We start from the raw sequence: 12,493 nt of genomic DNA, 5'->3' as shown, positions 1-12,493 counted from the left end.
CCACCCATTCTTCCCTTCGTCGTCAGTCCAGTCCATTCACTCCCACACGCTCACTTTCACCCTCACCCCAAGTAAAAAAAACTAAAATACTCAACAACACGCAATACTCGTGCCATACAATAGTTGAAACGTAACACTAGTAAAGTACAACGCGCCACCATCCGAGGCGCCGGGTACTCAGCGCGCATGCGCAGGCTCAATTCCCGCGGTTTAGTTGATTGGTCGGGATGTTTTTGCTGAGTGGGGGTACCAGTTTACTACAACACAATGAAATGGAATGGATTTGAATAGTAGAATAGAGTAAACCCAGTACAGTACGGATACGAACTAACGTCGGCACATGTATATATATATATATATATGTATATATATACAAATATATAGACATTAAAGAGTAAAATTTAGTCTAGTCTCGAATAGTCCAACCAAAAGAACGACTGGCGTTATTGAGGGGAAAGGGGATTAGGGTGGCAAAGTTGGAAGGGAGGGGGTAACTATTAGGGGTGGGTTGGATTCCAAAGAGAGGGGATGTTATATTTTAGTAGTTTTAAAACGCAACGTTTATTGTCAGTTAGTATTGGGTTAGGTCAGCCCGCGTCAGCATGTAACGCTCGTTATTGTAGTTCTTATTTCCGTCGATATAACGTCGACTAGAAAAATTATTTTTTTTTTTTCTTTCATGGATTTATTTTGGATTGAATATATTTACTGTGTAGTGAAAGTGGATGACTTTTAATATAGTGGATTATTTTTTTATTTTTAAATTGAAATATTAATTGCCTATGGATTTTATTTTTTGTCATTTTTTTGGATTTTCAAAGTGATTGTGGATGGAGTGCTTGTGGGTTTTTTTTTACGGATCAGAGAATGGCACTTTCTTTTTTTCAAAAAGCTCAAATTAATGCAGGTATTAAAAAAAAAAATTTTTTTGAATTTTTTTAGGGGATGAAAATTTGAGTGAAATTTTTTAGGGGTAGAAATTTTTTTTTCTACGTAAAGAAAAAATTTTTTTTTAAGCTGAAATTTGAATAAGGGTTAAAATTTTGATTTTTGAATTACGATGGAAAATTCAAATTTTTAATTAAAAAAATTTATTTTTAGTGAAAATTTTGAAATATTTAAATGAAAAATTTTTTGACATTAAATGAAATAAAAAAAATTAATTTTTTAGTTTAGGAAAAAATTTTTTACAAAATTGTATTTTTAAATTTTAGTAAAGATTTTTTTATTTGAACTTAATGTTAAAAATGTCAGATTTTTTTTTAAAATAATTAAAATTTGAAAAAAAAATTTTCGGCCATTTTTTTTCACTAAAAAATTGACCATTAGAAATATGAAAATATATGAAAGAAAACTTTGGTGAAAATTTATGATTTTTTCAAAAGAACCGCGAAAAAAAATGACAGTTTTGTTAGTATATATATACATATACATACATATATATATATATATTAATCCGAGTGTCAAGGCTAGAGTACACATATTTATTCAAATTTCTCTACATGGGGACTTTGACGGCACTAATTACCAGATTATGATAAAATTAAAATTATTTACACAGCGATAATTTTCCGACAGAAAACTTAACCCGAAATTTTGAAGTAAACATGAGTGAGATAGAAAATGGATATGAAAAAAAAAAAAAAAGAAAGTTGGTTTTATTGTTTACGGATATTTTGGTAAAATAGTTATAGAAAATTTTGTATAAGTTACACTATTGCCGAAGAATTTTTAGCGAAATGAAAGAGTAATTATTTGTTTAAGTTCTGTATAGGACCCGCGAATTTCGGGTAAAAGTAATTACAGTAATAATTGAAATTTAAGTAAAGGCATTTATTTGACGGATAATTTGTTGCATTACATAAATATACATATATATTTGCGGAAAAATGTGGGAAAATTATATGTCATATGTATACACAGAAAAAAAAGTTTTTTTTTAAAACAAAATATTTATGGCGCCAAGAAATATTTTTTTTTGAATATAATGCGTGAAAAAAAAAATGTTTGATAAATTGTTCGTAAATGTTAAGATATATGTAAAATATGTATGAATATCTGCTTAAGCAAAAAAAAAATGTCACATAGATTTTTACATGTGTACACTTCCGGGCGAATATATATTAGACTATGTAAAGACGACTATTTTTTTTTTTTTTCGAAAATTATATGGGAAATTTTGTTTGAAATAAAAAAAAAAAGGTACTGTCTAAGTTTGAGCTCTTAATATTATTCTCAATTCGATTTTCTATTTACATATTTAACATGGGTCATTTTTTTTTAAAGTTTGCAATTATATAATTTATTAACAAACGCGCGTAATTTAAAATATGGAGGGTAAATTTTTTTTTTCAAATTTCGACCCGGGAATATGTATCGAAAAAAATCAATAGAAATTTTTTATATAATTTTTTGAAAAAGAATATTTTCGGTTAATTTGACACATATATATGTCACATATATATATATATATACTGAAAATTTCAATATAATTACTTTTAAGCTACAATATTTAGATTTTTTAAGAAAATTTCCAGTTAATTGCAAATAACTTACGACTTGTGAAAAATATCGAAAATTTTCTTCAAGATAAGTTATAGTAAATAAAATGCTCTACAAAAAAGGTCCTATAAAATTTTTCGAAAAAATTGATGGTTGCGTCGAAAAATTTAAAAAATGTAAAAATTTTTCGTCAATCTAACTTTAACTTCGAATAACTTTTGAAGAAATAAAAATATCGAAAAATCATAAGACACCTTTTTTATAGAGCGTCAAATTTCCCATAAGAATATGTCTTTAACATTCAAAAGTATTGGCCCCACCGTGAGCTACAAAATTCCAAAGCTTAAAAAATAAATTTTTCCATGTTATTTAAACGGGAAATAGAAAATTGCGATGCGGCAGCTGTTAATATTAATATTAAGAGCTCAAATTTTCACAGTATTTTTTTTTCGTCATTTCCAACAATATTTTCGATATAATGAAGAAAACAAAAAATAGTCGATTTTTTTGAATCAGTCTAATATATATATATATATATATATATGACGTGTTACTCTTTTGATTAGAAACGCCGACTAAAACTAGAGAGACATTCAGACTTATAGTTTGACATTGAACCGGCTTATATATATGTATATATATACATATATACATATATATTGAATATTTTCTTGATGTTGTAATTAAAATGTTGATATTTTCAGTTTAAGTATGTTGTTATTTTCATTGTAGTTATATATTTATTTCAAGTTACTTATTTATCACATATATATACATACATATATATATATTTATATATATATATATCGAAATAAAAATATCAAATATAAGAAATGTAAAGAAAATTTGTTAAAACAAATTATTTAAAAATTAATAGAAAAGATTCATTGCGGTTTTATGTCTGAATATCACACGACAAAATATCAACAATATAATATCATATATGTGTTTTTTACTCGCACAATTATCGCACTGTCTTATGTAAAAAATATTCTAAGTGGATAGTATAAGATTTTTACAATTTAAGAATAATAGTAATAATATCCTCGTTAAAATTATAATTTTTTATTTTTATATTTCCGCGGAAAAATTCGCGGATTTTGTGAACGGAAAAAATTTAATGATGTGGGTACTCATTTTACTCAGAATTGTATCTTCTGTATGACAGAGTGGTTAGAATTTAATTTAAAAAATTTTAGTTTTCAAAAATTGATAATTTTGTCAAATGTTTAAAATTCGCAAATTTGCGGTTTTTGTTTTTAAAAAAAAATTAATGATGTGGGTACTCATTAAACTCGAAATCAAATTTTCTATGCAATAGATTCGCTGAAATTAAAAAAAAAATTATTTTTTAAAACTGAAAATTCGATTTTTTCAAAGTACGCGGAGTTCTAACCTTAAAAAAATTATAATCAGTTCATTTATTAGAGGTAAAAAAAAATTAATTTTTATCTGATGTAATATCAAATTTTTCTGTATCAGAAATTCATGAAAAAATTAAGAGGTTTAAAAATATATGACTCAGGATATATATATGTAGGATAAATTTAAAAACACATTTGTATAAAAAATGTTCTTCTATTTTTTATTCGAAAAAAAATTATATAAATTTATCGTAATTTGGTACACGACCAATTAGAGTTAAAGATGCAGACATTGGGGGCGGTCTTGCTGTAGACGTTGCTCTTGGAAACGACGAAGGGATTGTGACAGAAAAAAGATAAAATGAAAAAAAAAAAAAAAAAAAAGAACTAAGAATCCTTAAGAAGACGAAAGAAGTAGAAGGGTGTCGTCAAGGAAATGAAAACTTGCCCCTATCGATTAGATTTTCTTTTTTATAATTCGTAAGAATTTTTTTCCTTCGGCCCGCATAGTAACTCACGATATTTTTTTTATGCCATCGAATATTTAAATATTTGTATTTCAAATTTCTGAACTTTTTTTTTTCATAATTTTTTTTTTTTTACAAAATTACATACAGGAAATTTTTAGAAAATTAAATTCCCTCTGGAAAGAGTACCAACAATCTTATACCCAAAAAAAAAAAAAATAATTCAACTCAAAAATCAAAATTTTTATTTTTTTGAAAAAAAAAAAAAAAATTATTTACCAACGTATCGGAAATTTAATTTCTGATAAAATGAGTACCAACAACCCGATATTCAAATTCCAAGATCAAACCATAAAAATTCAAAATTTTACAAAAAATTTTTTTTCAAAAAATGACATCATTATCGTGTAGAAAATAAAATTCCCTCTTCCCTGAGTACCCACAAGCTATACCTAAAAACTAAAAATTTATTTCTATTTCCAGGACTACTAGCCAGCCAGCTCAACCTAGAAAACGAAAAGAAGTCTCTATCACTAGGCGAATATCTGTATCTATTTCCGCAAATTATAGCGGCGCCATCTCACCAGCATTTGAACTTTTCTCCTGATCGAATAATCGAAAGTAGTACCGCCGCCACAATGAACACACGAATCCCATCAAGTATCCAAGCAACCTTAGCCGCAGCGGCCAACTCAGCGCTCTACTCCCCAAGCCAGATGGCGCTCTTCGCCGGTTGGTTACCACCGCCATCACCACCCAACCCCCCAATATCTCCAGTGTTGAAACCGTCGCTTAAACGTCCTGCGAGCAACCCACATCCTGAAGCAGCCAAACGTGCCAGGAAACGAGGTCCCAAATCAAAGGACTCAGAGTTACCTATTCCTATGCCTCTTACAAATTTGAGTCCCGCACCTCCAAGTCCCCCGAACTCAATCAGTCCTGAAGTTCCCACGAAAGAAGTTGCACCTCGTGACAAAGTCTTCACCTGCGGGGTCTGCTCAAGGTCATTTGGTTACAAACACGTTTTACAAAATCACGAGCGAACTCATACTGGAGAAAAACCATTCGAGTGTCCTGAGTGCCACAAAAGATTTACACGTGACCACCATCTTAAGACGCACATGCGTCTTCATACTGGAGAAAAACCCTACCATTGCTCACACTGTGACCGTCAGTTTGTCCAGGTCGCAAACTTGAGACGCCATCTTCGAGTCCATACGGGCGAGCGTCCTTATGCATGTGAACTATGTGCTGCTAAATTTAGTGACTCAAATCAACTGAAAGCTCATTTGCTGATTCATAAGGGTGAGAAGCCATTTGCATGCGAGCACTGTAACATCAGATTTAGACGCAGGCACCATCTGGTCCATCACAAGTGCGGAGTTGCTAATGCGCATGCGCAAATGGTAGGACGTGGATATGCGCATGGTCAATTAACTGGAGGTCAGCCTTCACCGGCGGCTAGTGATGACTTCGATGAAGACATTGATCTTGAAGATGAAATGGAGAGAAAGAAAATCGCGGGATTGAACGAATTAATGCCTATTAATCTTACTGTACCTATGGAATTGCCAGAGCAAACAGAACCAGAGGATCTTTCTATGTCTACGGGGTCAATGCGTGGTCACTCTAATAGTCACAGTGGTGGAGATTCGCCTTTAAGTCGCAGTCCAAGCAGTGATTTGCATGATGAAGAGGACGAAGATGTGGTAATGGATGATATTAATGGAAGATTATTTTTAACAAGACAAAATTTAGATGTTTTTAGGCATAGGATTAACCATAGTAAAGATAGAGTTTGTAGTAATTAAGTTTTTTTTATCATAACTCGGTAACCATTGGATATAATACTCGATTATTTATTGTTTTTAAGTAACGATCGTTTGAATAACAGACAGTTATCAATATAATAATTTATGTAAATTTGTACAGTGTCGTAACTCTAAAACTATCAAGTTTAGAGTTATAGGGTCAAGGACTAAAATCAAAGGAAATTTCATTTCCTATAACTTTATTCTAGTGATTAATCACTCGATAATTAGTTGTTTTAATGTTACAAGAGTCTGAATAACTCACAGTAATGAAAATAATAATTTTTAAAAAATCGGTATGATTAATACGACCATAACTTCTAAACTATCAAGTCTACAGTGATAGGGTCAAGGAGTGAAATTGTAGGAAATTTTATGCCCTACAAATTTATCTCAGTGATTAATCATCGTAAAGTCGATATTTTAGGAGTTATGATCGTATTAATCATTATAGATCTTATGATTTTTTAAAAATGCATTTAAGTTTAAAAATGCCATAAGTTGTCAACTTTTGAGTTTACAACAAAAAGTATGAGGGCTTAAATGGTTGGAAATGCAATTTCCAATAGATTCTAGCCGGTGATTAATCGCAGGTGAATTGATGTAAATACAAGGAAATTACGAGGAAACCAACGACTCGGGAGTAATTTTCATAAGGAATAAATTTTCAGAAAATTAAATTTCCTTTTCAAAGACCTCCTAAAAAATGTTATTACCTAAATTTGTTACCGAGTAATGAGCATTTAAAGTTACAATTTAATTTAAATTCGATAGTGTAAATAATTATTTATATTATAAATGTATATGAAACGATAACTCATAAACTATGGGTTTAACAGATTATTTAAATCAGTACAAAGTTGTAGAGAATTTAATTTACGTTTCATACATCACCCATTTGATACCATTATCTATAGTAGTTTTCAAGATAAATGTCATCTTTGCAAAGCGAAATTGATATTCAATTTTTCGGTCCCATTGGGCCTTAGGTCTCATGACTCGCTTTTTGCTAAGGCCCAAATAAGATTATTCATATTTTTGAATGACAGGGGCTTAGAAATTAGGTTGATACCATGGGTCTGTATATAAAAAATTTTGGGCCTTATTTTTTTTTATCGTTAATTTTTTTCAGGCCCAAATTTGATTATTTAAGAAATTTTATCATTTTTTTTTGTATAAATTCTTTAAGTCTGATTATTGAGTTATTATTACTTATTATTATTATTATTATTATTATTATCATTATTATTATTGGTTATTATTATTTTTTGTAAATATTATTATCATTTAAAATAGAGTATATCAAATTGACTAATTGTTGGGCATTTTTTTATTTTTTTTTTCCCTCCTAATTATCGTAACTCAGAAAAATTTTTTTTTCAGAGTTAGGAAATTTTCTTGCCTAACCGGAAAAAAATATATTATTTCTTAATTTTCCAAAGGTTTTCCTCTAGAATTTTTTTTTCAACCCCATCATTTTTGAAATCTCCCATCGATTTGTGTTCTCTTTAAAAATTTTTTTTTCTCCAAACTTATAGATCAAAAAAGAAAAATTTTTTTTTCCAGAGTTAAGTAATTTCCCAACTGACATTTTGAGACAGAAATTATTTCATGATAATCATAAGCAATCGTGCTAGAATTTTTTTTAAGTAACAAGTCCTAAAATATCCTCGTAGATTTTGATCGTGTTCACTCGCGTTAAAAAACGAGGGTTAAAAAATCTCGCACGCGTATTGTCATTTTTTAGTCTCCTAAATAAATATAAAATAGATTTATAAAGACTCAATGCAGCAAATCAAGCAATTTTTATATTTTTTATTTAAAAATTTTTTTTCTCCCGGGTTACAAAGGAGCCGTGGCCTTGGGAAATAAATTTGCATGGGCTGAGATGACAGTCTTTACAAAGAGTTGTCCCTTTTTTAGATTCTTTTGCCTTTTTGACTCGAGTGCTAAAAATTCAGAGAATCTTTTGCGAAAAAAAATTATTTGCGTTTTAAATTCAAACTTTATTATTTGGGTGGTCGGTTACGCGTGTGAACTTATTATATATTCACGTGGGTGTCTTTTTATATTTTAATTTCAATTTTTTTTTTTAACTTCTCGTTATGAAAATTGCGTTTTTTTTTTTTTTAAATCACAGAAGTTTAAATTTTTAACTTTGGGGTCTGTTTCAAAAATTTATAATAATTTTGAAAAATCAAGCGGCAAATTTCCTAATGGGAAAAAAAAAATTTTCTTCTTTCCAATTCCTTGTATACAAAAAAAAAATAAAATCAAAATAACTTTTAAGGAAACGGAAAAATTTTGATTGGAAGTTTTGTTGGAAAATTTTCTAACTCAGGAAAAAAAATTGAAATTTAATTTTTCTGTTAGTAAAAAAAATTATTTAAGAAATTAAAAATGGGAAAATTTTTGGAAAATTGAGAAAAGGTTTTTCCAAGAAGGAAAATTATTTGTTGGTAAAAATTAATTTACAAATAAAAAGTAAAATTCAGGAAAATTTTTTTTTCAATTTTCCAATGAAAATGGAAAATTCTTTTTGTCTGAGGGAAAATTGTTATGAATGTAAAAATGTAACGAAATTTGATTTTTTTTTTTTAAGAAAATGGAAAATTTATAATTTTTCATTAATTATTTAATTACTATAATTGTTGTCAATTAGAAAACAAAATAAATATATATAAAATTATTATTATTATAAATATATATGTATATTAAATATTATAAATAAATATTTAAACGAGTACGCGGTACAAAATAATGAATTTAAATAAACAAATAATAATGTATACTAAAATAATTCAAGGATTGATGAAAAAAATTTATTATAACTCATAAACTATCAACTTTTTGAAAAAAATTAATAATACAAAAATTTTAGAAAATTTGATTTGCTACAAATTTATTTATCATCGAAATTGCCGTAGCATCAGTTGTTAATGAGCTATAAGCATTTTAAAAAGTATATATAGTGCCAAAAACTTGAAAATGAATTTTTGGAAAATATATATGAATTTATATCGAGCCTTATCTTCGAAACTTTTGAGTTTAGAGCAAAAAGTATAAGAACAAAAGTTGTAGGAAATTTAATTTTTCACAATTTTGTTCCTTATAAAAATGGTCGTAAGATCAACTGGTAATGAGTTATAAACATTTTCAAAACTTAGTAACGTCAAAAATAGAAAAAGTTTTTTTGGACAATATATATGAATCTATATTGAGCCTTATCTTCAAAACTTTTGAGTTTAGAGCAAAAAGTATAAGAACAAAAGTTGTAGGAAATTTAATTTTCTACAATTTTGTTCTTCATAAAAATTGTCGTAAGACGAATTGGTAATGAGTTATGAGCTTTTTAAGAACTCAGTAACGTCAAAAATGGAAAAAGTTTTTTTGGACAATATATATGAATATATATATAGCTATAACTCATAACCTATTGAATTTAAAGTAAAAAGTAACTGATCAAAATTTGTAGAATATTAAATTTCCTATCTAATGATCATATATTTGATACCATTATCTTCTATAATCACCAAGTAATCGATGATTAAAAAAATTAACTGATGATAATTTAATTTTGCCCAAAAAAAATATATCGATACTTTTAAGCCGATAACTCGAAAATGAACGATTCTACAGAAATTTTTATTGATTATAAACTTGTAGCTAATTAAATTTCCTTTACAAAAGTCACCTATTTTGTATATTTATTTTGAATAATCTCTGAAATAATTTGAATTAAAAATGAATTTTGTTGACGGGAATAAATCGAGTAAATTTTTAAAAATCAATCCTTCAGTTATTTAATTAACTGCCAACACTACCTCACTCACACGTAATAAAAATATATCTCAACCACAAGACTGATATTTTACACATAGTATTCCTATAAATAAAATAATAATAATAATAATAATAATAATAATAAATAAATAAATGGGGAAGAAAAAATGAATTTTGTAAAGTTATTTAAATAAAATAAAAATAATAATGCCAGAGAATTGAATTATTTTTATTTTATATTTACAACTAATCAATAAACAATTAAATAAATAAATAATAATAAAATGTTTTGCAGAAAAATAATAATAATAAGCGTATCTCGATATTTATGGTGTGAATTGTAAACAAAATAACAAAATATATGTAAATTATAATAAATTTAAAAATCTATATGGATATATAAATATATATGATTATGATGTGTCAAAAGTATTTTTATTAATGCAAAAGTAAAAATGTCAAAATAATAATTAATAAATTTATTAATTAATTATTTATTAAAATAAAATAAAAAACATTTTTTCATTGTTTAAATATTCTTTTTTTTTTTTACCTTCCCGACCAATTAATATAACTTGTTAAATATTAAAAATATCGAAAAAGTCAATCAGACCTTTTTTGTAGCCCTTTAAATTTCCTACAAGAAAGGTCTCTATGACTTTTATTGCTAGATTGATATTTACGGCTGTAGAAGCTTATATGGATTAATAATGATCAAAAATCTATAATGACTAATTTCAAAAACTTTGAATTTCAAAAATTTGAATAATTACTGGATATTAAATGATTTACATTCTCAGAGATGTAATAGGATCAACTAAGATCAATTGGTAACAAGTTATGAGCGATATGAGATATATATATTGATGGTACTAAAGAATCAAATTCAAAAATTGGGCAAGAATATATATGAATATATATGAGGCCGTAAATCTTAAACTTTTGAGTCTAGGTTAATTTTTATAAGGAACAAAAATGTGGGAAATTTAATTTACTACAAAATTGCTTCACTCAAAATTTCTCTAAAATAAATCGTTTGTAAGTTATGAGTTATTTAGTAAACAATTATCATTATTAATCTAAAAAAATTTTTGAGAATATATATACATCTAATTAGAGCTATAACTCATAAACTATTGAGTTTAGGGCTAAAAGTGTAAGAACAAAAGTTGTAGAAAATACGATTTACTACAAATTTATTTCTTATAAAAATTACCATAGGACCAATAGTTTAGCAGTTATAAGCCTTTCGATAAACATATATACATCTGTGTTTTTGGAAAAGTTCAAAAGTCGGTTTTTAACCTTTCAAAGGCTGTAATTCAAAAACTATCAAATCTATCATATATTTTATCATAAATAAACTTGTAGCCCATAAAATTTTCTTTTAAAAAACCATACACGTTTTATATTTATCTTTAATGCTTACCGAGTAATAAGTTAATTAAGCAAAAAAAAAATTATTTTCATTTCCTAAACTCCAAATTTAAAAAAAAAAAAATGTAATCTTAATTTTATTTATTTCCAACGTCAATATTTGAGTTTTCTGTTTGTCAATACTTGAGCCAGTTCCTTTATTTCTGTCCTTTATTTTCCTTTTATTCCCTAAATATTTTTTTAGTTACGTTCACTTAAACGTTTTTTGTTCGTAGATCGTCAGCGTCTCGTCAGATGATTTTCTATAAAGTATATATATATATATATAAAATATAGAGAGCTGTTGAGTAGAAAGACCTGCATTCAGCTGCTGGTTTTAGTTATTGAAATAGTTTCCAAAATCTAGGATTCCACGCGGGTGCCACGTGCAGGGGTGGCTTTTTCGAGCGTGCGCTCTTCAATTCTTTATCTACCTATATTTTTATATAAATATATATGTATATGTGGATATGTACCTACATATGTGAAATTGGAGAGAGGGGTGACACAGTGACATATTATATATCCGTAATACTTTTTTAGGGCACGTGGCAGATGCAGCTTTTTTTTTACTTTACTGGTTCACATTAAAAACAAAGATTTTCTTCTTAAAATTCATATATTTTTATTTGAGTCGCCGGAAGTCAATGAAAATTTTTTGTAGTTTTGCCCAGGAAATTTCCTAACTCTGGAAAAAAAATTTTGTCAATTTCTATAAAGTAGTTTTTTAAAAATGAATTTTTTAAAATTACAAATTTTATTAGAAATTTAAAATCCTGAATTTTGGTTTAAAATTTTTGGTAAATAAAATCATTATTGAAAGTGAATGAAAATTTTTTGTAGTTTTGCCCGGGAAATTTCCTAACTCTGGAAAAAAAATTTTGTCAATTTCTCTAGGGTAGTTTTTTAAAAATGAATTTTTTAAAATTACAAATTTTATTAGAAATTTAAAATCCTGAATTTTGGTTTAAAATTTTTGGTAAATAAAATCATGATTGAAAGTGAATGAAAATTTTTTGTAGTTTTGCCCGCGAAATTTCCTAACTCTGGAAAAAAAATTTTGTCAATTTCTCTAGGGTAGTTTTTTAAAAATGAATTTTTTAAAATTACAAATTTTATTAGAAATTTAAAATCCTAAATTTTGGTTTAA

The 12,493-nt window shown here is 27.1% G+C and overlaps 1 protein-coding gene across 1 annotated transcript; it reads left to right on the top strand.

Moving 5' to 3' along the window:
* The first annotated feature begins 498 nt into the window (after positions 1 to 498).
* On the top strand, positions 499 to 10,316 carry LOC103578488 (protein krueppel). Its single transcript, XM_008559614.3, has 2 exons — positions 499 to 907; positions 4,817 to 10,316. The coding sequence occupies exons 1-2, from the start codon at positions 868 to 870 to the stop codon at positions 6,142 to 6,144; spliced, it is 1,368 nt and encodes a 455-aa protein (XP_008557836.1). The 5' UTR covers positions 499 to 867; the 3' UTR covers positions 6,145 to 10,316.
* Positions 10,317 to 12,493: the final 2,177 nt, after the last annotated feature.

This window comes from Microplitis demolitor, chromosome 9, assembly GCF_026212275.2.
Source record: "Microplitis demolitor isolate Queensland-Clemson2020A chromosome 9, iyMicDemo2.1a, whole genome shotgun sequence".
NCBI lineage: Eukaryota > Metazoa > Arthropoda > Insecta > Hymenoptera > Braconidae > Microplitis > Microplitis demolitor.
This window is presented reverse-complemented; position numbering and strand designations above follow the sequence as displayed.

Bases quoted from the DNA above. Each gene is read 5' to 3' on its own strand.
- LOC103578488 (XM_008559614.3), top strand. From the start codon at position 868: ATGGCACTTTCTTTTTTTCAAAAAGCTCAAATTAATGCAG. The intron at 908-4,816 runs GTATTAAAAAAA...TTCTATTTCCAG, and splicing joins AAAAGCTCAAATTAATGCAG to GACTACTAGCCAGCCAGCTC.